We start from the raw sequence: 26,061 nt of genomic DNA on the forward strand, positions 1-26,061 counted from the left end.
TAAGCAGGTTAGCGCCTTACATGGCTCTGACATTCTCATTTCATAAATTTTATCAAATAATCTTACATCTCACAGTGAAAAAAAAAATATTAAATATGAATTAAATAAATAATTAAAATATGACAGAAATAAGAAAAATAAGTCTTGAACGAAGCATACATGACAAATAATCCTTACAATACTTCTATTATATGTTTTGAACCATTGCACGATGATTACTCCTTGGCCCAGTCTCCAAACAGTATGTTGTAGATATTTTTTGACAATTTATTATTCTTAAACAGTCTTTTATCTTGTTTTCTCTTTAATTTCTTTATTACATGTTAACCCTGGAGTGTCATGTCCAATCTCGTTGCATACAGTGTTTCACTATGTTGTTATCAATGACAATAAAGACGATTTAATTCGAATCAAAATTAGTAGAACACATGTTTTACAATATATTGGATACAGAAGTGATTAAAGGAAGCAACATTAACGTATTTTACTGGAGCAATATGAGAAAGATCATCTCTATCATTAAGAATAAAATAATCCATTGTTTATTGTGGTTAATGGGTAGCAGAAACCACCCCATATGTTTATATGCGCCCAGTTGGGCCCCACTCAAAGTAATAGTAGACTGGGGATAACGGATCGCACCCCCATGGGTCTTGTTCGATGTAGGCAAAAAGAACAGAAAAAAGGGCTGCCAAGCAGTACACAAATTTACTCTCTCTGCCCCTCCCTGCTTCGGGAATAATCGACTGGGGATAACAGATTGCGGAGCCCGGGGGTGTTGCTCATTGTAGGAAGAGAGAACAGAAAAAAGGGCTGCCAAGCATGACACAAAATTACTCTCTCTGCCTCTTCTCTCGGCAATAGTTGACTAGGGATAACGGGTTGGGGCCCCAGGAGTGTTTTTCATTGTAAGCAGAAAGAACGGGAAAAAAGGGCTGCCAAGCATGACACAAAATTACTCTCTGCCCCTTCTCTCGGCAATAGTCGACTAGGGATAACGGATTGCGGCCCCACAGGTCTTGTTCATTGTAGGCAAAAAGAACAGAAAAAGGGCCGCCAAGCATGACACCAATTTACTCTCTCTGCCCCAACTACAAGAAGAGTTGACTGGGGATAACGGATTGCATCCCAAAGGGTCTTGTTCGTTGTAGGCAGAAAGAACAAAAAAAAGGGCCGCCAAGCATGACATGAATTTACTCTCTCTGCCCCTGCTTCAGGAATAGTCGACTGGGGATAACAGATTGCAGCCCCAGGGGTGTTGTTCATTGTAGGAAGACAGAACAGAAAAAAGGGCTTCCAAGCATGACACAAAATTACTATCTCTGCCCCTTCTCAATAGTCGATTAGGGATAACGGATTGCGGCCCCACAGGTCTTGTTCGTTGAAGGCAAAAAGAACGGTAAAAAAGGCCACCAAGAAAAACACAAATTTACTCTTTCTGCCCCAGCTCCGGGAATAGTCGACTGGGGATAACGGATTGCAGCCTCACGGATCTTGTTCGTTGTAGGCAGAAAGAACAGAAAAAGAGGGCCGCCAAGCATGACACAAATTTACTCTCTCTGCCCCTTCTCTTGTGGAAATAGTCGACTGGGGATAACGGAGTGCAACCCAATGGGTTTTTTTCGTTGTGGGAAGAAAGAACAGAAAAAAGGGCCGCCAAGCATTACACAAATTTACTCTCTGCCGCTGCTCCGGAAATAGTCGACTGGGGATAACGGATTGCAGCCTCACGGGTCTTGTTCGTTGTAGGCAGAAAGAACAGAAAAAGAGGGCCGCCAAGCATGACACAAATTTACTCTCTCTGCCCCTTCTCTTATGGAAACAGTCGACTGGGAATAACAGATTGCAGCCCAATAGGTTTTGTTTGTTGTAGGCAGAAAGAACGGAATAAAGAGCCACCAAGCGTGACACAAATTTACTCTCTCAGCCCCTCCTTTCGCGGAAATAGTCGACTGGGGATAACAGATTGCGGCCTTACGAGTTTTGTTTGTTGTAGGCAGAAAGAACCAAAAAAAGGGCCGCCAAGCATGACACAAAATTACTCTCTCTGCCCCTTCTCTCTGCAATAGTCAACTGGGGATAACGGATTCCAGCCCCACAGGTCTTGTTCGTTGTAGGCAGAAAGAACCAAAAAAAGGGCAGCCAAGCATGACACAAATTTACTCTCTCTGCTCCTTCTCTCGCGGCAATAGTCAACTAGGGACAACGGATTGCAGCCCCACAGGTCTTGTTAGCACACACTTCAGTAGCCCGGACCGGAATAAAAAGTGCTCTGCTGGCCCCTGCTCTCAGTAAGTTGACTGGGCATAATGGATCACCGCCAGAACCGTACAGTACATTTTAGGATTTTTTAGGATAAATAAGGGAAGTGCAAACAGATATTCCTTGAAAATTGTATTTGTGAATGTATCAAGAGGAAACGCTGAGGTTACAAAAGTACTGAAAGTATTTGTTTCTGCACCTGGTATCAGTATCAATGAACTCTCAAGATCCTGGTCCTATTTATTCAGGCATATATCCCATGCATCTTGCAAAGACTTTCTGGAAAAATCCCAACGTTCCATTCTCGGTTTGATTGTCATTGGCTGGCTTTTCGGTCACTGTTAAAGCAATCATCGGCTTCCTCAATGGAGTCATCATCTAACGCTCCCTAATCAGTGCTGAATATCTTTCCTCTTGTCCTGTCCTGACGTAACCCGCCGTCCTGTGCAAACGTTCCTACTTCGAGTCCGTCTGAAACTGCCGAAAGTCAGAACCGGTACCCGCCTCTGTGACAAGAAAGAATGATGTTTAAGTGAGCGTAGGCAGAACGGAATGGAACTGGAGGTGGATTTGTGTACAGTAGATAGGGCGCAGTCTGCAAAGGAAGGTCTGGCTGAAGGTCCCAGACAGTCCAAGAATGCAGTCTTTACATAGAGACATTAACACTGACTCATTCTTGCCGTGTTTAGCTCATCACTCCTCTCAACCCAAATAGTCTCTTGCTTCCCTTTTGCGTAACCAATGAAGAATTGTGAAATTGCTGAGTGCTACAAAACACTGGGATCATGGGTAGATAACATAGCGAGATTTGGCTTTGACATAGTGGGCTCCACCTGGATGACATGTTTTCGGTTCGCAGGAATGCGAGATGTTTCTTTCTTTAGCGCAATGTGAGATGAGACAGGAGTTGGAGGGGAAACGATAAATATACATACAAAAAAAAAAAATGGGGCTTCGTGGAATTTCCTTGAAGGGCCTGTTTTTTGGGCCACAGCAATGAATATGAAAAGGTAAAGTAATGGAAAAATCCTGGCAACAAAATTAATACTTTGAAAATGTTAAATGAACACTTTTGGCCATGGACACTCCTATTTGGGTTTTTCCTTGCCCTCATGTAGATTTTAGATCAGAGGGATGGTGTCATAATAGTCTGTGGTCTGTGACGCCCTTTGAGACTCCTTGAGATTAAGGGCGTCACAAATAAACATGACTTGACGTGAAAAAACAGGATACCGGACAGGACGGGACGGATAGGATTGATACCGGATACTGGATACTGGAGCAAGATACCGGACTGGACGGAACAGATACCGGATACTGGATACTGGAGCAAGATACTGGACAGGACGGGACAGAGGGGATCAATACCGGATACTGGTTATACGAGCAAGATACCCAACAGGACGGGAAAGATGGGATCGATACCGGATACTGGATACACGAGCAAAATACCCAACAGGACGGGACGGACGGGATCAATACCGGATACTAGATACAACAGCAAGATACCGGACAGGACGGGACAGACGGGATCGATTCCGGATACTGGATACACGAGCAGGATACCGGACAGGACTGACGGGATCAAGACCGGATACTGGATACACGAGCAGGATACTGGACAGGACAGGACGGACGGGATCGATACCGGATACTGGATACACGAGCAAGATACCCGACAGGACGGGTCAGACTGGATCGATACCGGATACTGGATACAAAAGCAAAATACCTGACAGGATGGGACAGACGGGATTGAAACTGGATACTGGATACAACAGTAAAATACCGGACAGGACAGGACAGACGGGATCCATACCGGATACTGGATACACGAGCAAGACACCGAACAGGACGGGACAGACTAGATCGATACCGGATACTGGATACAAAAGTAAAATACCTGACAGGACGGGACAGACGGGATTGAAACTGGATACTGGATACAACAGTAAAATACCGGACAGGACAGGACAGACGGGATCCATACCGGATACTGGATACACGAGCAAGGTACCAGACAGGAAGGGACAGACGGGATTGATACCGGATACTGAATACAGGAGCAGGATACCGGACAGAGTCAAAATACAAGTCTTGCAAGTGCAGAGCGGGCCCAGGTGAGGGCAATGGGCAATCGTGACACTATTGTCTTTTATTGTGTGTTTTATTCAGAGATGTGAGGTGATATACCTGACACTATTCTATTCTATTCTATTCTATTCTATTCTTAGTGTTACTCTAACACTGTCAATTTGCTTTGAGGGGAAATTGACTTGTAAAAGCAAAGGAGGATTTATAAATCTTTACATTGACAAGACAGGCGAAATCCAGAAGTCCGTAAATCACTCCCGATTTTTTTTTTTTTTTACAGTTTGGAAATGGAATTTCGTGACATGTGAAAGGAGTACGAACCCCCCCCGCTTAACTTGCATCCTACTGTGAAGGGAGCTTTGACGGACGTCTCGACAGCGAGGGGGGAAAAGGGGGGTCTTGCATGGAGGAGGTCCGAACGGGTTCAAGGTTCTGGCTCCGGTTCTGTCAGCTCACAACCGTCCAGCAGGCACAGGAGCTGCTTCTCACTCAGACGCTCCGACTCGTTCTAGAACCAAGAAGCCAAGAAAGAATATTTTATAAGCACACTAAGCAAGTGGACAAGCAGCTTTCAAATAATTTTGGGTCTCGTTTATGAAGACTCGTCAGTTTTTGATAGATCTCTTCAATTATTCCTTGATGGTGGCGCTGTTTTATTCAAATTAATAACGTATGGCAGTTGAGTGAATGTTCCTTTTACATCATTCAAGGAAAACACATTTTAATTGATATTGGCATTGTTAGTGCCTGGACTTCCATCCATCCATCCATCATCTGCACCGCTTATCCTCAGTAGGGTCGCGGGGGTGCTGGAGCAAATCCCAGGTATCTTGATATCGGACAGATGGGGTCGATACTGGACAGGACGGGACGGACAGGATAGATAATGAGCCGCAGCTGGCGCCACACGGGCGGGGCCAATTGGGTGCCATGGCAACCGTGACAGAAGCTCCCTTTGCGAAATACTCAAAATACTCATTCGGGCTTCCGTAGTAACAAAATGGCAGCGAAAGATGTTCTCTCTTTCAATTTTCTAAACGTATAATAATGTTTAAGAGATATAATGCAAGTTTTACTTGAATCAATAGTTTTTCGTTTGAATGAATGAAGTATTTTTACAGCACTGGGGGGGATTTATTAATTGAGAGAGAGAGAGAGAGAGAGAGAGGTGGAGAGAGAGATAGAGAGATGGAGAGAGAGAGAGGGGTGGAGAGAAAGGTGGGGAGAGAGAGAGAGAGGGGGGAAGAGAGATGGGAGAGAGAGAGAGAGAGAGAGATAGGGATAGATAGATAGATAGATAGATAGATAGATAGATAGATAGATAGATAGATAGATAGATAGATAGATAGATAGATAGATAGATAGATAGATAGATAGATAGATAGATAGATAGATAGATAGATAGATAGATAGGGAGATATGGAGAGAGAGATATATAGGGAGAGATAGATCGGGAGAGATGGAAAGAGAGATAGATAGATAGGGAGAGATGAAGAGAGAGAGAGATAGATAAGGAGAGATGGAAAGAGATATATAAATAGGGAGAGATGGAGAGAGAGATAGATACATAGGGAGAGATGAAGAGAGAGATAGATAGATAGGGAGAGATGGAGAGAGAGATAGATAGGTAAGGAGAGATGGAAAGAGATAGATAAATAGGGAGAGATGGAGAGAGAGATAGATACATAGGGAGAGATGAGGAGAGAGATAGATAGATAGGGAGAGATGGAGTGAGAGAGAGGGATAGGGAGAGATGGAGAGAGAGAGATCGTGAGAGATGGAGAGAGAGATGGATAGGGAAAGATGGAGAGAGGGAGATAGATAGGGAGAGAGAGAGAGATGGATAGGGAGAGATGGAGAGAGAGAGAGAGACAGGGAAAGATGGAGAGAGAGAGAGATGGATAGGGAGAGATGGAGAGAGAGATAGATAAGGAGAGAGAGAGAGATAGATAGATAGTGAGAGATGGAGAGAGAGATGGATAGGGAAAGATGGAGAGAGAGAGAGATGGATAGGGAGAGATGGAGAGAGAGAGAGAGACAGGGAAAGATGGAGAGAGAGAGAGATGGATAGGGAGAGATGGAGAGAGAGATAGATAAGGAGAGAGAGAGAGATAGATAGATAGTGAGAGATGGAGAGAGAGATGGATAGGGAAAGATGGAGAGAGAGAGAGATGGATAGGGAGAGATGGAGAGAGAGAGAGAGACAGGGAAAGATGGAGAGAGAGAGAGATGGATAGGGAGAGATGGAGAGAGAGATATATGAGGAGAGAGAGAGAGATAGATAGATAGTGAGAGATGGAGAGAGAGATGGATAGGGAAAGATGGAGAGAGAGAGAGATGGATAGGGAGAGATGGAGAGAGAGAGACAGGGAAAGATGGAGAGAGAGAGAGATAGAGAAAGATAGAGAGATAGATAGATAGGGAGAGATGGAGAGAGAGATGGAGATAAATAGATAGATAGATAGATAGACAGATCGATGGATAGATTTCACAGAGAAAAAATAAACTCCTCTACTCATGCATATGTTTTCATCGCCACCCCACAAAAAAAAATAGAAAATAAATCACATTCCCAGGTCTCATATATCCCAACAAGCTAATACACCCCATCGATCATATGCTAAGCGGACCACCCTGCGAAAGGTAGCGCAAAATTCCCTCGTCGGCCGACATATTTAGCAAAAAACGGCCCGCCCCCTCGCTCTAAATACCCCTCAGCCTCGGGGTCATAGAGGTTGGGCCAGCGTGAGTCATTTATGACCCCCTCAATTACCCCCAGACATTGTATATCATTTTCTCCGACAAACAGGAGCGCAAATGCAACCGGGGCGCATTCCAGACCCCGTGACCCCCCCGTCGCCCCCCTGGGGGCACTGGCACGTTTTTGTCTTTTCACGAGAGCGCGGTTAGACTTGACCTTTAAACAGCCCGAGGGAGAAGAGCTACTTGTATATATTTTTGCACATGCGTTTATCGCTAGACACCCCCCTAAAGCAGGGGTGTCAAACTGCGGCCCACGGGCTGGATCAGGTCCGCTAAGGGTTTAAATCCAGCCCACGAGACAATGCTCAGAGAAGCGCAAGAGAAAAACGAGCTGCAGGTTGAAATATGTCCACTTGATGTTGCCGAAGCCAACATCTCAGTTTGAACAAATCGAAGTCCGACCAAAAACTTTGAGAAATTCTTGCTTCGCTGGTCAAAAAAATCGGAGTTCGAACGCCGGTAATGCGTGAGTGCGTACACTAGGGTGCGATGCTGAGCAGCGTACGGGTGTAGATCGCTCTTTTCGTGACCAACTGTTATCGCGTGCGGACGTGCTTCGTTTTGGTTTCGCTTTCGCTTTTAATATAGGTGTAGGAAGTGTTTTAGCCCCTAATTATTCCTCCGAAGAAAGTCAGTGCAAGCAGCAAAGTTGCTACAGGTGAAAAAAGAAAAGTAGTGCGTGCAACTATTGCATTTAAGAAAGAAATAATAGCCAAATATGAAGGAGGTGTGCGAGTGTCTGATCTTGCCTGCGCCTTCTGCTGACCACCACAAAGGTAAGAAATCCTATTCATATTTATTTTCTTTATCCTTTTTAAATTTTATTTTTACACGTTCATGTTAGCGTAATCTTTCGTACGGAAGATTACGATAACGCGAACGTACAATTAGCCTGGGTTAGCTTTCCGTTAAACATTCAAGGTAAACATTCAGGGTGTTGGAACGGATTAAAACGATTTACATTGTTTTAATGGGAAAAATGATTTCGGTGATCGAACAAATCGGTTTTCGAACAGGGTTCTGGAACGGATTATGGTCGAGAACCGAGGTTCCACTGTACTTGTATTTATTTCTCTCTCTCTCACTCTCTCTCTCTCGTCCTCCCTTTTTCTCTCACTCTCTATCTCTCTTTCACTCTCTTTCTCTCTATTTTTCTCTTTCTCTGTTCCTCTGTCTCTTTCTCCCTGTGCCTTTTTACCTTTTTTTGCTCTCCTTTTTAATTTTTTCTCTTCTCTCTCTCTCTCTCTCTCTCTCTCTCTCTCTCTCTCGCTCTTTCCTTCTCTTTCTCCCCTTCACTCTTTCTCTCCTTTTTTCTCCTTCTCTCTTTCTATTTCTCTAAGCATTTCGTTGTTTCTCTCTCTTTCTTTCCCTGTCTCTCACCATTTCTCTTGTCAACTCTTTTGTTTCTCTCTCTCTATCTCCCTCCCTTTCGCTCTTCGTCCAACCCTCTCTACTTTTCTCTCCCTCTCTTTCTCTTATCCCTTTCTTTCTTTTTTTCTTTCTCTCTAATCGACTAGTCCGGCCCCCGAGAGAATGTTTGTTCTATCGCGTGGCCCCCGAGTTAAAATGAGTTTGACACCCCTGGTCTAAAGAAAGAAAATAGACACAGATTGCAACGGGACACTACGACAATAGCTGGAAACTGAGACATTTTTAAAAAGCAAGACTTAAATAAATGCGTCACTGTAAAATTGTTTAGCCAAAAAATTCTCTTCGACAACGCACGTCGTCCCGGTAACGGAGAAACAACTTTAAAATTGAAGAACTGTAAACTCTAATACTTAGTTCATCATGGTGATTGAAGGATTTTATACATTTGACTATAAAGGATTTTGTACGATCAAATACAAATTACATTTAAATGTAAAAGATAATCACTGGCTGAGCTGTGGGGCGGGGTCAATGCGACCTAGTAAGGAATGATGTTTACAGAAACAGCGGGGAACTGGGACAAAGGGCTGATAAGATAATCAGCACTTCTCGACGCAGACGGCCATGGTGACGTAGAAACGCTCGGGGATGTTTTGACCATTTCAGACATCGAGGCGAGGGGGCTTTCCTGGCACGCGCATGGGAGGAGCCGGCACACCAGCTTGAGATATGAGGAATCAAGTCCACGCGGTTGCTGCTCGGAGAAAGCGGATGAAAGAGCCTGACGCAAATTTGTTCTCTCGGACCCTGTTGACTGGGGATAATGGCCACAATGGCACACTTCAGCAGCCCAAACACACAATTTGATCGGTAAGCTCTTCGATCCTTGACCTACAATTGACTGAGTTTAATAGAGTACCAGAGCTTCCCATCATTTGTCTCCAAGTTCTTCTCTTGACCCTGGATGTTGTGTTTGATACCACAACCTAGAAGGTAAAAGTCGATATATTTGAACTGTAATTACCGTAAATTCCGGACTATAGAGCGCACCTGATTATAAGTCGCATCCACCACATTTTAAGAGGAAAACCGATTTTGTACTTACACAAGCCGCACCTGTATATAAGCCGCTTGCGCCCACATTAAAAAAAATGTAATACAAACACAAAATTAACCCGAACCCGACTAAGTCCCGCGATTGATACTGAATGTCCTTCATAAAAGAACACAGTCCAAAAATCACAGCCGGTAAAACGAACGGAAAATGATACCGGTACTTAAGGTTTGATGCAGACCTGCAGAGTCAGGGTCCCATTGAAAGTAATCCAAGGGAAAAAGTGTATATTTCCAAAGGTAAGGGTGGGAAGAATATATATCCACTATTGTCTGCCGCGTCCACAAACACTCACTTTTACCGGTCCCCACTTCCCGTCAGCCCGCATTTTTTTCGCCCCTTCTTTTTGATTCGCTCGTAGGAAAAATATCAGAATAAGTGTCTGAATTAAAAATTTATCGGACTGCTCGATTGCTTTTAGCTTAAAAGCTGCGTCATGTGCCTTTCTTTTTGCATTTTGCATGATGAGGGTTTGTTAACGCCAAACCAAACCAGAATTTAATTTACTGTATGCAGAAGCCAAGAAGTTGCAGTCTTCCTCTGCGCATATATTCCACCGGGCTAAATCTTACCTTTTGTACTCGAGCGCCGTTAGAAAAATTACAAAAATTGGCCGCATCACTGAATAAGCCGCAGGGTTGAACGTTTGGGAAAAAAAGTAGCGGCTTATAGTCCGGAATTTACGGTACACTCCCTAACACCGGAGAAAATGGGGGTGCTAATGCAATGAAGACTCAAGTTCCAGACCAACATTCAGGAGACGAAGAAGGTAACGGGGACCAGCCAATCATTGCTGACATACCTTTAAGAAGCAAGGTCAAATGTCACTAGCCTGGGCGTGGCTCAAGGTCACTTAGAGATGCCTAGGAGGAATTCTATGCATTTCCTGCTTAGATAGTTGTCTTGATATTTAAAGGTGTTGAAACTTGACAGAGATCTAATGGTGTCAAGACCAGAACAGAGACAGGACAAGTTTTATTGGAAGAAAGGGAAAAGATGCGACGACGATCCGGTGATTGCTGGACGCGGGAAGCAGGTCGCCCAACACGCGGAAGTGGATCTTCCGTGGCGAGCGATGGCGGTGTCGGGAACGGAAGAACGGGTCAGTAGCCGGGACAGGGGAGCAAAAACGTGGTCGGGGACGGAAGCGAGTCGTAAGCCAGGAAAGGAGAGTAGACGTGGTCGGGGACAAAAAGGTTGAAAGCTGGGACGGGAGAGCAGACGTGGTCGGGGTCGGAAGCGAGTCGTAAGCCTGAATGGGAGAGTAGACATAGTCGGGGACAAAAAGAGGTCGAAAGCTGGGACGGGAGAGCAGACGTGGTCGGAGTTGTAAGCGAGTCGTAAGCCAGAATGGGAGAGTAGACATAGTCGGGGACAAAAAGAGGTCGAAAGCTGGGAAAGGAAGAGCAGACGGGGTTGGAAGCGAGTCGTAAGCCAGAATGGGAGAGTAGACATAGTCGGGGACAAAAAGAGGTCGAAAGCTGGGACGAGAGAGCAGACGTGGTCGGGGTCGGAAGCGAGTCGTAAGCCTGAATGGGAGAGTAGACATAGTCGGGGACAAAAAGAGGTCGAAAGCTGGGACGGGAGAGCAGACGTGGTCGGAGTTGTAAGCGAGTCGTAAGTCAGAATGGGAGAGTAGACATAGTCGGGGACAAAAAGAGGTCGAAAGCTGGGACGGGAGAGCAGACGTGGTCGGAGTTGTAAGCGAGTCGTAAGCCAGAATGGGAGAGTAGACATTGTCGGGGACAGAAAGAGGTCGAACGCTGGGACGGGAGAGCAGACGTGGTCGGTGTCGGAAGCGAGTCGGAAGCCAGAATGGGAGAGTAGACATAGTCGGGGACAAAAAGAGGTCGAAAAATGGGACGGGAGAGCAGACGTGGTCGGGGTCATAAGCAAGTCGTAAGCCAGAATGGGAGAGTAGACATAGTCGGGGACAAAAAGAGGTCGAACGCTGGGACGGGAGAGCAGACGTGGTCGGGGTCGGAAGCGAGTCGGAAGCCAGAATGGGAGAGTAGACATAGTCGGGACAAAAAGAGGTCGAAAGCTGGGAAAGGAAAGTAGACCTGGTCGAGGACAAAAAGAGGTCGAAAGCCGGGACCGGAGAGTGGTCAGGATCAAAAACGGGTCGACGCCGAGGCACAGACAGAAGCAAAAAACGGGACAGGTGGGATTCAGGGTCGAAAAAAGCCTTGCCTAGTGTTAACTGAGGTTCACAGACGGACTGACCAAAGGGGAAAGACAGGAGTGGGTACAAGTACTGATCGGGAGCCAATCAGAGTCCGAGGCAGCTGGCGCCAAAGGAGCGGGCACAGGTCCATCACATCGGTAATCATGACAAATCAGTTCTGTGTCCAAGCACATAATTCACCCTGCAGCACTTCCAATTCTTCTGATTGGCTGGAGGTCAGGTTTGGAAAAAAGGACTTTACTATAAGAAAGTGAAAAGAAAAAAACAACTATTCACCAAGCATCCCTTTGAACTTGTTCACCAACACCTGCTATCCAGAACCAGAACCAGAAGGCTGTGTTGTTTTGCGTCCAGCAGCTAGACCAAAAACATGTGATCCGAGATTTGAGTTTTGTGTACTTGGTTCTCATGCATGGAGCAGTTTGTTTTTCTCCATCCCTGTCGATGGTGAGAAGCTATTTATTTATTTGTGTATAAAAAAAATGGACCTTAAGTCATTGTAACGGTCCGATTGGGCTCAGAGAACCAGGCAACATTTGATCCATGTCCTCCAAAGTGCACTCGTGGAATTTTGAACAATGCTTTGTTCATTAGCGCACCTATGACATCAGCCATTGTCAATTGTCAAGACAATGAGACGGTATCCCAAGACCAGTTCTTGCCTGGGGCTCAAACATTCTACAGTAGACCCATCTCATCTCATTAGCCGTACCGCTTATCCTTGTTAGGGTCGCGGGGGGGCTGGAGCCCATCCCAGCCATCTCCGGGCAGTGGGCAGGGGACACCCTGAACTGGTTGCCAGCCAATCACAGGGCACACAGGGACAGACAACTCATTCGCTCATTCACACCTAGGGACAATTTGGACCGGCCAATTCACCTGAAATGCATGTTTTTGGAATGTGGGAGGAAACCGGAGTGCCCGGAGGAAACCCACGCAAGCACGGGGAGAACATACAAACTCCGCACAGGAAGTCTGGAGCTGGATTTGAACCCACGACAGGTTCCCATGACATGAACTGTGCCGCACAAGAGCTAACCACTGCGCCGCCGTGCTGCCTACAGTAGACCCTTTAGAGCCAAATACAGTTTTCAAGGCCTTTCAACGCCATTTTTTATATTTTTCCAGTACCTTCAAAGGATGAAATCCAGCACCGATCAAAAGAAGGTTTTTAATGTTGGCTGGAAGACTAAAATAAACTCGCTAGCACATACTTTGTGCTATTTTGCGTTGTTCCTATCTATGATCTACGATCTTTTTGTGTCAATGGGCTGCTCTAAACTGACATGAATTCTGCCACTCTGCTTCAATTAACCACGCGCAGCTTCAGTTCGTAACACGGAAAAGGCTCTATATAGATAGATAGATAGATAGATAGATAGATAGATAGATAGATAGATAGATAGATAGATAGATAGATAGATAGATAGATAGATAGATAGATAGATAGATAGATAGATAGATAGATAGATAGATAGATAGATAGATAGATAGATAGATAGATAGATAGATAGATAGATAGATAGATAGATAGATAGATAGATAGATAGATAGATAGATAGATTTCTCCATTTCTCTCTGACTCACTTCTTTTTTATTTATTTCTTTTTCTTTCTCCTGTTCACTCTCTCTTTCTCTCTCTTTTTCTCTTTTCTCTATTTCTCTCTCCCTCTCTAACTCTTTCCTTTTCTCTGTCTTGCTATCTATTCTATTTTCCCTCTCTAATTTACACTTTAATTCTTTTTCTTTCTATTTTTCTCTTTCTTTCTCACCCTCTTTCTTTCCCTTTTTCGAGCCTCTCCCCTCTCTCTCTCTCTCTCTCACCTCACTTTCTTTTTCTCCTGCTGACTCTTTTTCTTTCTGTCGTTTCACTTCTCTTATTCTTTTTATCTTTCTCTTTTTTCACTCTTTTTCCCTCTATATTCATTTCCCCCTTCTACTCCATTCATATCTCTATTCTGCTCTCTCTTTTTCTCTCACTGTTACTCTGTTTCCCTTGTTATCCCTATCTGTTTATCGTTCTCTCTTTCCCTCCCTCTCTTTCTCCCTCTTTTTCTCCCTCGCTCTTTCTCTTAAACTTACTAGTCCGGCCCCCGTGAGATTTTTGTATAGCATTTGTGGCCCCCAGCTAAAACGAGTTTGACACCCCTGGTTTAGGGTGTCATTCAATTCACATTTCAGCACTTACTTATGGTCACAAGAGTTGGCTGGTGACTGGGAGTTTGCGGCGGAAAACGCAGAGATCTTCTTCCACAAAGTGTCGGCTTTCATTCCATACAATATGGGTGAAGAGTTATGGAATGCTATATATTCTAACTGGTACAAAATCACAGTAAATGTAAGTCAAAAACGTTTTATGGTCACATCAATCACAAACTACTGGAGAAGGTTACGACACACCAAATGTTGAGTACCGTATTTTCCGCACTATAAGGCGCACAGGGTTATAGGGCGCACCCCGAAAAAATAGTTTTTGGTCCTATATTTTCCATACATAAGGCGCACCGGAGTATAAGGCGCTTCAATGGGAACGTGGACAAAACAGTCAGATAGTTCAGTCAAACCTATTACCGCCTTAACATTCCGAAAGCTTGCAAAGAAGCAAATACGTGTCTCAGACATTTACGGAAACAGTGTCTGTCCGATGTCACCAATCACTCAAATGCATCGTTCCAAATTCATTCAGTAGGTTAAAGTCTTGGGATTCAAGAAATGCCAAACATTTCTTAGTTTCCATTTTATATTTTGCTGGCAACTGTGTGGACAGCAAAGTAAGCATTTTATTGTGCAGGGAAACGGGGTTCTTTACTGTGCATATGACAATAAACACTTTGAATTGAATTTAGTTTCAAAATAGACTCATCACAGAAACATCAAGATCGTTCTAAAACAAGATACCGGGAAAATATAAAGCCGCGTAGCTCACCTAAGTTCTCTTGCAGCCATCACGTTCAATAATGATACGTAACCATAGTCTTCTTACAACCGTGAGTGTAGTCAATCCAGGAGAGTCAAATATTTGCAAATACAGAATAGTAAAAACTGTTTTCTCTATGCCGTAGTGCAACCCAACGTGTGATTCACATTCATCTTTTTCGGTCAATTGCAGGCTTTGTTTCGCCCCTTTAGCCTATGCGAGCCTGTAAATGATAAAAAGGATCCGCCCCCTTTACCTCCGAATAACTTTAGCCAATAGTGACTGATTCGAATGATGATTGACACATTGGTTAGGAAATGAAACGTCGGTATATAAATCCCAGCATACACCGCGAACGACTTCGCCTTCGGGGGAAAATCTAGTCGGCGTCTGCTTGCCTTAGTTGCAAGACTTTGCGACTTAATATTGATCCATATATAAGGCGCACTGTATTATAAGGCGCATGGTCAGCTTTTGAAAAAAATAAAGGCTTTTAGGTGCGCCTTGTACTAGGGAAAATACGGTATCTAAAATGGACTGTGTTGTAACAATTCGGGGGTCATTTTGTCACCAGGACAGAACTTCTGTGTTTTACCAACTGAGTCACCAATCCAAATATATCAAAGAGAAGATTAGCAATAAATCAAGTGACTTTTTCGGTGTTATTACAAACTTCAAGTGACTCTGAAGGATCCTGCAGAGTGAATGTTGACCCCCGCTGGGTGAAAATAACACATGAGCGGCCCTTGTGCAAAGCCGAACTGAACTTGAACCAATTTCTGAACCAAAAAGTGACTCACATGGTCTGTTTGTAATTGTTTGGCCTTTAATCATTCAATAACAAAGCGCGGTTGGAAATTGCAGTAATTATAACCAACTTGTTTCCTTGTTGTCACATATGATTGATGCACCTGTTTGAAAAATTAAACCGAAGCACATGAGCTTGAGTTTTTTTGGGCTTTTGTGACTTACTTAGTTTTAAACGTTTTTTTATGATCGCAAGCTTCGTGTCCATGGTTATCATGTTCTTATCACCCGCAAGCAAAGCAAGGGTGGCATAATGTTTTCAATTTGGACCCAAGTATACTGTCTGTCTGTCTGTCTGTCTGTCTGTCTGTTTGTCTGCCGGTCTGTCTGTCTGTCTGATTCTGTGTTTGTCTGCCCAAAAAAGTGAGCAGGACTTTAGATATGATCACCATCTTTCACAGGCAGTCAGTAAGGTGACCCTAGATGTGAAAAATGCCCCAAAAACTCAATCAGCACTTTTGTTGACTCCAAATGTTTGTTTGTTTGTTGAGTTGTGTGTCTGTCTCCCCAAGAAAAGAGGGAAGGTGCTGAGATATGACCACCATCTTTCACAAGCAGTCAGTTAGGTTACCCTAGATGTGAAAAATGCCCCAAAAGCTCAATCAGCACTTTTGATTTTGTTGACTTTGAATGTTTGTTTGTTTGTTGAGTTGTGTGTCTATCCACCCAAGAAAGGAGGGACGGTGCTAAGATATGACCATCTTTCACAGGCAGTCAGTGAAGATTGTTAAATGACCCAAAAAAATCTCACTCAGCTCGGGTAAGCTACCCTAAATGTAGAGAAATCTCAAAAAGTCTGACTCAACAATTTTGTTTTTGTTGACCCTACAATTTTTCCCCCAGAAAGACATTCCACTCTCCCAGGCCAGAACAACATTGGCTATCAACACCATGTTTTACAAGCAGTCAGGTGGGTTACCCCAGATGTGAAAACTGGTTTAAAAAAAACCTGAATTGGCATTTTTAGTTTTGCTGACACAGAAGCTTTCCCAGAAAGACATTGAACTCTACTAAAACAGTTTGGCCAGAATCACAATCTTTTATAAGCTATCAATAAAACTGATAGCAGAATTTTGAAAAAGTGTAAGGCATTGTGGGAGGTAGTTTGGCAAATACCACATTTGCATTTTCATGATGCCGCGGCACGAACCAATAACACACCAGTATTTATATGCCGTCGACCAGTCCTCACTTAAACCGCAAAGAGAATGCCGTAAAGAGGGCCCGAAAAACATCTTATTCTGAACCATAAAATAAAAATATCGCAAAGCGGGGTCTCTGCATTCCAGGGGGATACATTAGTTAACCATGACTTATCTCTGAAATTCTGTCTATAAACAGACATAAACCCGTGTGCATGGCAGTAATCTTGGTATGGGGAAAACGACTTACATTTGTGGTTGTGATGCTAGCACTGGCGACATTAGATTAGCATCAACATAGCCCTACAGCTCAAAAGAGTGTTTTTGTAAGTCCTTTTGTTTTTAACTGTGTAGCTGTGAATTTCCCTACGGGGATGAATAAAGTGTTTATCTATCTATCTATCTATCTATCTATCTATCTATCTATCTATCTATCTATCTATCTATCTATCTATCTATCTATCGAGACATCTATCTATCTGTCTATCTGTCTGTCTGTCTGTCTGTCTGTCTGTCTGTCTGTCTGTCTGTCTGTCTGTCTATCTATCTATCTATCTATCTATCTATCTATCTATCTATCTATCTATCTATCTATCTATCTATCTATCTAGACATCTATCTAGACATCTATCTATCTAGACATCTATCTATCGAGACATCTATCTATCTATCTATCTATCTATCTATCTATCGAGACATCTATCTATTGAGACATCTATCTATCTATCTATCTATCGAGACATCTATCTATCTGTCTATCTGTCTATCTGTCTGTCTATCTGTCTGTCTATCTATCTATTTATCTATTTATCTATCTATCTATCTATCTATCTATCTATCTATCTATCTATCTATCTATCTATCTATCTATCTATCTATCTATCTAGACATCTATCTATCGAGACATCTATCTATCTATCTATCTATCTATCTATCTATCTATCTATCTATCTATCTATCTATCTATCTATCTATCTATCTATCTATCGTTCTATCGAGACATCTATCTATTGAGACATCTATCTATCTATCTATCTATCTATCGTTCTATCGAGACATCTATCTATTGAGACATCTATCTATCTGTCTATCTGTCTATCTGTCTGTCTATCTGTCTGTCTGTCTGTCTGTCTGTCTGTCTGTCTGTCTGTCTGTCTATCTATCTATCTATCTATCTATCTATCTATCTATCTATCTATCTATCTATCTATCGAGACATCTATCTATCTATCTATCTATCTATCTATCTATCTATCTATCTATCTATCTATCTATCTATCTATCTATCTATCTATCTATCTATCTATCTATCTATCTATCTATCTATCTATCTATCTATCGTTCTATCGAGACATCTATCTATTGAGACATCTATCTGTCTATCTGTCTGTCTATCTGTCTGTCTGTCTGTCTGTCTGTCTGTCTGTCTATCTATCTATCTATCTATCTATCTATCTATCGAGACATCTATCTATCTATCTATCTATCTATCTATCTATCTATCGTTCTATCGAGACATCTATCTATTGAGACATCTATCTATCTGTCTATCTGTCTATCTGTCTGTCTATCTGTCTGTCTGTCTGTCTGTCTGTCTATCTATTTATCTATCTATCTATCTATCTATCTATCTATCTATCTATCTATCTATCTATCTATCTATCTATCTATCTATCTATCTATCTATCTATCTATCTATCTATCTATCTATCTATCTATCTATCTATCTATCTATCTATCTAGATAGATAGATAGCTAAGTAGCTAACTATTTAAGGTTTTTGAGGGTTGTTGTATAAAAGCCTGTATGTTCAGTTAAATTAGAAATAGATTGTGAAACTTCTCAAACCACCTTTGAATTGGATCGATGATATGTTGCGAATGTAACTACTTTTCCAAAACAATTTGTGAAAAAGTTATGTAATATGCACACATAACACAGTTATTTAACTACACCATCATGCTTTTTCCTGTTGCCCTTGAAGAAGATTCATGCAGAAAAAAACTTGCACAATACTGAAATGTTTTTCACACTTTACAGGCCGAGTTTGATTTACGGCCGTACGAAAAAAAATAACCGACTTTATAGCTGCGACAGAATTTGGATGGAGAATCGGCTCGCCCACCAACGGCCGAAATAAATCTTCGCAAACAAGTAAGCCTCGAAGTGGCGAAAGAAATGCAATTTTGTGATATGCAGAGCAACAATTTTGAATGTAAAACTTTTGCAGCGGTCCAACTCATAAAGCTTCAGGAGAGCCAAGACGGCCATTTTGGTATCGTGATGCTTTGTTAGGAGTCAAGCTGTAACTGCCACGTCAGTGTTTTTATTACCGCTTGGCTATTTTATGTTTCTATTAGTCACTCCTTCATCATCCCAGGAATTGATTAGCAGCAAACCATGTGTCTGATTATGCAATCGTTTTTTTTCACATTGCATAACCGTGTTGTTTAATGGGGGTGAATTAAAAATCATTTGAATATACAGTGGAACCTCGGTTCTCCACCATAATCCGTTCCATTTCTTTGTACGAAAACCGATTTCTACGATCACCGAAGCCGTTTTTTCCCATTAAAAGCAATGTAAAATTGTTTTAATCCGTTCCAACACCCTGAATGTTTATCTTGAATATTTAACGTAAAGCTAACCCAGGCGAATCGTACGTTCGCGTTAGCGTCATCTTCCGTACGAAAGATGACGCTAACATGAACGTGTAAAAATACAAAAATCAGCAAGTGGTGAGCGGTTAAAGGATAAAGAAAAGAATTATGAATAGGATTTCTTACCGGTCGGCAGAAGCCATGCTGTATTCCTGAAAGAAGGGAAACTCGCACACCTTCTTCATATTTTGCTATTATTTCTTTCTTAAATGCAATAGTTGTACGCACTACTCCTCTTTTTTCACCTGTAGCAACTTTGCTGCTTGCACCGACCTTCTTCCGAGGCATAATTAGGGGTTAAAACACTCCCTTCACCGCTTTTGAAAAACGAAAACAGAAAAGGAGTGCGCGTTGCCGTGACAACAGTTCTTCACGAGGGGTGGGGGCAATCTACACTCGTACGCCGCTCAGCGTCGCCCCTAGCGTACCGGCGTTCGAACTCCGATTTTTTGAACAAAAGCGAAGCAAGAATTTCTCAAAATTTTTGGTCGAGAACCGATTTGGTCGAACTGAGAGGCGTTCGAAAACCGAGGTTCCACTGTACGTGTATAAATATATGAGACGAGAAAACCCTTTACAGACGCTCCCCTACTTATGGACATTCGAGTTACGAAAAACGGTGGATACGAAAACATTTTTCGGGATGTCGAAAAATATCCGGGCATTGATGTAAGTTAGATTTTGTATTGTGAACCCCATTTTCCAAATAAATAGGACATTACATTTCTTGTGTAAATATTGTGTAAATTATAACCTTTATCTTCTTTTTTCCTTTATCTTCTTGTTTTCTTTTATCCTCACTGTTAAATGTGAAACTGGAGTGCCACGTCCAATTTCGTTGTCACAATATGTTCAACCCATTTTGTAACAATGACAATGAAGATATATTTTATTCTATTCTATTCTATTCTCATCTCATCTCATTAGCTGCACCGCTTATCCTCAGTAGGGTCGCGGGGGTGCTGGAGCCCATCCCAGCAATCATCGGGCAGTGGGCAGGGGACACCCTGAAATGGTTGCCAGCCATTCGCAGGGCCTATTCTATTCTATTCTATTCTATTCTATTCTATTACTGTCGTGCTTCTTTCCTGTGCTATTGGCGTGTGGCGCTGTGAGAGGTCACCTGGCATCCACCCAGAAGAAGAAATCCGCTTCCTCTTCCTAGTTTGTGTCTAATCGATGTATAAGAACTTTGACATTTTTATTGTTTAGTAACTCATGCAGCCGTTCAATATGTTTGGTGTAAAGTGTAAAGAAGAGGAAAGCCGTTTCTTTTGAAATGAAAGTGGAATAAGAAAGCTTGATACGGTTGAGAAAAAATGGTGAGATCGCTTTTTTTCGGACACTTTTTACCATGGAGGAGGAAGTAGCCTAACTTTTGAAGCTCATCTTCCAAAAGTAAGTTAAACTTCACTTTTTAGAATATATTATTTTATGAAATGTTTATTTTTTTAGGACAAAACAATACAGGCTGATTAAACATACTTATTTAAACCTTAAACATACTAAATAAAGCACTGAAGCAAATTACAAACAAATTCAATTTACAAACAATTGTTCGATAATGTTTTGTAATAGCCATGTTTCCATTAGGGTTTACACAAAAAAAGAAGCAATATTTGTCTGGTAATCTAATGTGTAAATAAATATATACATTTTATTTTTTTGTTTACGTATTGCCATAATGTAATCCCTTGTTTACCGCAGTTAATAGAGATCAGAACTTCACACTATATGCGAAAATCCACAAAGCAAAAGTTTTTTAACCACGCACCTTGCTGGCTCATGATCACACCTATAGGTGACCGGAGATAATGGATCACGGTCGCCCGGGTGCTGTTCATTTTAGCGGAAAGGATGGGAAAAAAAGAGCCAACACGCATGAAATAATTTTCTCTCTCTGTCCCAGCTCACAGCAATAGCCGAATGCGGATAACTGATCGCAGCCAAAACAGTGCAGTTAATTTTAGCAGAACCACAACAGCATGCTTTATTGGCTTGAACCGAAAATAAGGAAAAATCTGCTCTCCCCTGCTCACCCCTGCTCACCCCTGCTCACAGAAATAATCGACCAGATCTAATGAATCGCCGCTACAAGTTTGTATTTCCTTTTAGCCTTGATGTCCTGCCTTGCAGCAATATGGGATTGGGGATAATTGATCGCAGCCACACAAGTACAGTTCATTTTAGGCAGAAATACACTAACAGCAAAAAAAGCTCGCTACAGTTTAACTGTACGGGTCAGGCGTATCGACATTTCGTTATGTGTGCATTGTTACAAAGAATGACAATAAAAGTAAATTCTATTCTTCTTCTATTCTAAAAGGACCACTGGGCCTGACAAAAGTGCACTCTGTCAGTCCTCACTCGCAACAATATGTGATTGGGGAAAATTGTCATGGTGTGGGTTCTGTCCTGTTTTCCTGTCAAAGAACTTCTGCCCCACAAGACGTGGGTTCTGTCCTGTTTTCCTGTCAATGAACTTCCGCCCCACAAGACATGGGTTCTGTCCTGTTTTCCTGTCAACGAACTTCTGCCGCACAAGACGTGGGTTCTGTCCTGTTTTCCTGTCAACCAACTTCTGCCCCACAAGACATGGGTTCTGTCCTGTTTTCCTGTCTACAAACTTCTGCCGCACAAGACGTGGGTTCTGTCCTGTTTTCCTGTCAACAAACTTCTGCCCCACAAGACGTGGGTTCTGGCCTGTTTTCCTGTCAACGAACTTCTGCCGCACAAGACGTGGGTTCTGTCCTGTTTTCCTGTCAATGAACTTCGGCCCCACAAGACGTGGGTTCTGTCCTGTTTTCCTGTCAACAAACTTCTGCCCCACAAGATGTGGGTTCTGTCCTGTTTTCCTGTCAACGAACTTCCGCCCCACAAGACGTGGGTTCTGTCCGGTTTTCCTGTCAACGAACCTCTGCCCCACAAGATGTGGGTTCTGTCCTGTTTTCCTGTGATATCTGGAGTCCGGTATTGTTCCCATTTATTTTTGTACTGTTTAATTTCGGGTTCCAGTTTTGTTTTCCGTCTATTCTTGTCCTGTTGGTTAGTTTCTCCAGTTTTTGTTCCCGTCTAGTTTCTCCTGTTTATTGTCGTTACCCTGATTCATTATCGGTCTCGTCGGTCTCTTCCTTCTACGCCAGACCAGCTTCCTGACATGCATGACTCCCATTTCCCATTAAATAAAAAGCTTGTGTGAGAATGTCACGCGATTGGGGTCTGTATATGTTCTGGTTCTGACAGCATGGAAGAAACAAAGAACAACGACGGGTGGAGAGAAGCCCGGCTCGGTCGAAACCTGAACATAATGTTTGATATCTTAGGCCCGATGCAGACCCAAATGGGTCAAGTCGGGATAGGCCTTCCGATCTTACCTCAAGTGCACCACTACTTCGGGGATTTTTGCATATCCCAGAGGGTTCTTAGCCCCATTAACTGCAATAAATGGGGGAATACAGTGTTCTAATTTTTTGGCTCCCCTTCACAAACCAGGTCAAGAAAAAAACTGTATTGACACTTAAGATTCCGAAAAAAACGGGAACACGAAAGCAGTGAGCTAGTAGTGACACAAAAACTGCGCTGTTAATCATCATCCTCACTGGAGACGAACTTTGTGCTCGTCGTGATTTGTCATGTACGTGCATGAGATCCACAAAGAAATGCTCGTCTAATGAGAAACACAGGTGCCGTGTTGATGAGGTGCATTTTTGCCTGGTGAGCCTGAGAGAAAAAACATGGCGGCTGCCAACTCACTGTCATCTCCTGGTCCCGGCCCAGAAGGTCCAGCTGCCGTTGGATCTCCTGGAGTTGCTTCTCCTGCGTTCTCCTCTCCTTGATGTCCTGCAGGACCGCATCTCCCAACCGGGACTCCCTGTCCGAGGTGCGTTCCTGACAGACACGGGAGTAGCACGTAACAAAGAAACGCAATTAGAGTGGTACCTCTTCTTACGAGCCTATTTTGTTCCAGGATTGTGCTCGTAGGTCGAATCGCTTATGTAACGAGCGGACTTTCCTGATATGAAATAAAACTATTGGTCTGTTCCCATCCTCCCAAATGCATATAAGAGTCAGAAACCAGAATGGAGACAGGAGCCAGTAGCGTAACGTTTCACAGTTTTATCGGGAAGAAGGGAAAGGACGGAAAAAACGATCTGGAGCCTGGTGATCACGGGAAGCCGTTCGTTCTGTGACGAGCAAGGGTGGCGTCGGGAACGGAAAAACAGGTCAGTAGCCGGGGTAGGGGACCAAAGGCGTGGTCGGGAGCCAGAAACGTGTCGAAAAGCAAGGAGACGGGAGTAGAGGAGGTCGGGGGCCGAAGCGAGTCAAACAGCCAGGAAACAGACGGGAGCAAAAACGAGTCAAAAAGCTTGCCTAGAGTAACTGAGGTTCCCAGATGGTCTGACAACCGGTAAGCAGAAAGCCGGGGGTTTAAAAGGAGTTCGGCAGCCAATCAGCGTCCGAGGATGCTGGCGCCAACGGAGCAGACTCAGGTGTCCCGCATCAGTAATCAAGTTAACCTTAAATAGCTATAAAACACATCGAAATAGTAATTAAACAAACCAAAAAAACAATAATCAGATAAATAATATGCTATTAACGAAAAAAATGCGGGTTTATTACTAGCGTAATAGAGAATGGACGGGGGAACAGTTGCAATGAGAAGCTACTGATCATATCTATAGACCAGGGGTGTTAAACTGATTTTAACTCGGGGGCCGGACTAGTAGATTAAAGAGAAAGAAAAAGAGAGGTAAAGAAATAAGAGAAAGAGGGAGGGAAAAGGAGAGAGGGCGGGACAAAGAAAGAAAAAGAGAGAGAGGGAGAGAGCGTGGGAAACAAAAAAGATAAAAATAGAAGTTGTGAGAAAGGGGGAAAGAAAGGGAACGGAAGAAAGAAATAAAAAGAAAAATAGAAAGACACAAGAAGTAAAAAGAGAAAATAAAGCGCGAAGGGTAGGAAGAGAAAAGAGAGAAAAAAAAAGGAAGAGCTAAAGAAGTTAAAAAGACACAGAGAAAGAGACAAAGAGCAACAAAGGAAGAGAAAAAGAGAGACAGAGAGTGAAAGAGACAGAGAGTGGGAGAAAAGGGGTGGAAAAGAGGGAGAGAGAGAAAGAGAGAGAGAGAAAGAAATACAAGTAAAGTGTCTTTGTTCGAGGCACCTTTCTTTGGCAACATCAATTTGACATATTTCAACCTGCATCTTGCTTTTCTCTTGCGCTTCTCTGAGTGTTGTCTCGCGGGCCGGATTCAATCCCTTAGTGGGCCTGATCTGGCCTGCGGGCCGCCTGTTTGACACCTGTGCTATAGACCTATGTTCCCCACCCAGACCTTCTCAGCGCAGAAGAAAATATATCCAGCGCATTATAATCAGGGCTCGAAATTGCGAAATAACTGGCAAATTTGCCGAGAAGTACAGTACATACGGGTAAAAAAAAAACGCAGGAAATTGAGAAGGAAATGGTTTTGTGGTTTTAAGACAAAAGACAAAATGGATATGGAGTGTCTCGCTTGTTCTTTTGCAAGCTCTCAAGATTGCACAGAGAGTTTGCACAAATTCAAGCACTTTTTAAGGACGTTCAAAGCCATTTTTTCCAATTTCTCCAGTACCTTTAAGAGAAGATGTGAATCATGTGTGTTGGAGAGTGGCAAATATATCTGTTATTTGCTATTTTTAATCCTGCGTGCACATTTAGCGCAACATAAGCTTTTTAAATCGTGAGTAAAACGTGAATTTATTTACGTGTGTGAATATTTTTGAGACAAATCTCACCCCCACATAGGTTTTGGGTAAAGATCTAAAATGTTGCTTACATTTTCAGTTGCAGGAAGTTCCTCCCATTACAATTTACCACAGGGATACGCTACCTTCATTTTTTTGCATGGCCCATAATAAATGTCCATAATTGATAGATTGACACATTTCATAGTTCCCTGTTTAGGTGAAGCATGCACTTGTCCTCTTGAGCGGGACCCAAAGGGAGCAACAACACTTTACTGATAATGCTACACAAACTAATGCCAGCTGTTGTTAAAAACAAAGGAAAAAGAATGCAAAGGAAATGCAATGGTGAAGCAAAGCCGCCAGAGAGCAGTTTTGGCGTGACTTTTAGTTTGACTTGTTGAGACACACGGCAACAATATCAAGCATTTAAAAGAATTTCACCCAAAATCCAAACACTTTCTAATCCTTGAAAACATATGAAAATTCAAGCATTATCAAGGATTCAAGCACCAGTACGAATCCAAAGAAATATGAAGGGTTTGTCACGGTTGCCATGGCGCCCAATTGGCCCCGCCCGTGTGGCCAGCTGCGGCTCGTTGACAGATTGGCTTCCCTTCAATTTAAGCTCAGTGCTCTCACTCGCCCTTTGTCAGTCCGTCAACGAACCTCTGCCCCGCAAGACGTGGGTTTTGACTATGTCCGGTTTCCTGCCTGCGTTTCCTGTGCGATATCGTTACCGTCTATTTTCGTCCTTTATATTATTCTCTCCACTTTTCGTTCCCGTTTGGTTTGTCCTATTTCATTTTGATATCCTGTTTCAATATCGATCCTGTCTGTCCCGTCCTGTCCGGTATCGACCCCATCTGTCCGATATCTGCTCGGGCAACTGGTATCGATCTCCTCAGTCTCTGGCTTCCTGTCAATCCACGCCGGACTGCTGCCTGACGTGCATGACGTGGGTTTTGACTCGGTCCTGTCCCTGTTGATATTTCCTGTACGGTATTGTTCCAGTTTATTTTGTC

At 43.0% G+C, this 26,061-nt stretch overlaps 1 protein-coding gene across 1 annotated transcript in view; it reads right to left on the reverse strand.

The window, feature by feature from the left end:
* Positions 1-4,231: 4,231 nt before the first annotated feature.
* fsip1 (fibrous sheath interacting protein 1) overlaps positions 4,232-26,061 on the reverse strand; it is a 92,000-nt gene continuing 70,170 nt past the window's right edge. Inside the window, exons 8-9 of the mRNA XM_088354392.1 lie at positions 23,072-23,206; positions 4,232-4,864 (exon numbers count right to left, since the gene is read on the reverse strand). Coding sequence (XP_088210518.1) covers positions 4,781-4,864; positions 23,072-23,206 — 219 coding nt within the window. The 3' untranslated portion in view covers positions 4,232-4,780. The remainder of the gene's footprint in view (positions 4,865-23,071; positions 23,207-26,061) is intronic.

This window comes from Urocampus carinirostris, chromosome 15, assembly GCF_059441175.1.
Source record: "Urocampus carinirostris isolate Australia breed hairy pipefish chromosome 15, RoL_Ucar_1.0, whole genome shotgun sequence".
Taxonomy (NCBI): domain Eukaryota; kingdom Metazoa; phylum Chordata; class Actinopteri; order Syngnathiformes; family Syngnathidae; genus Urocampus; species Urocampus carinirostris.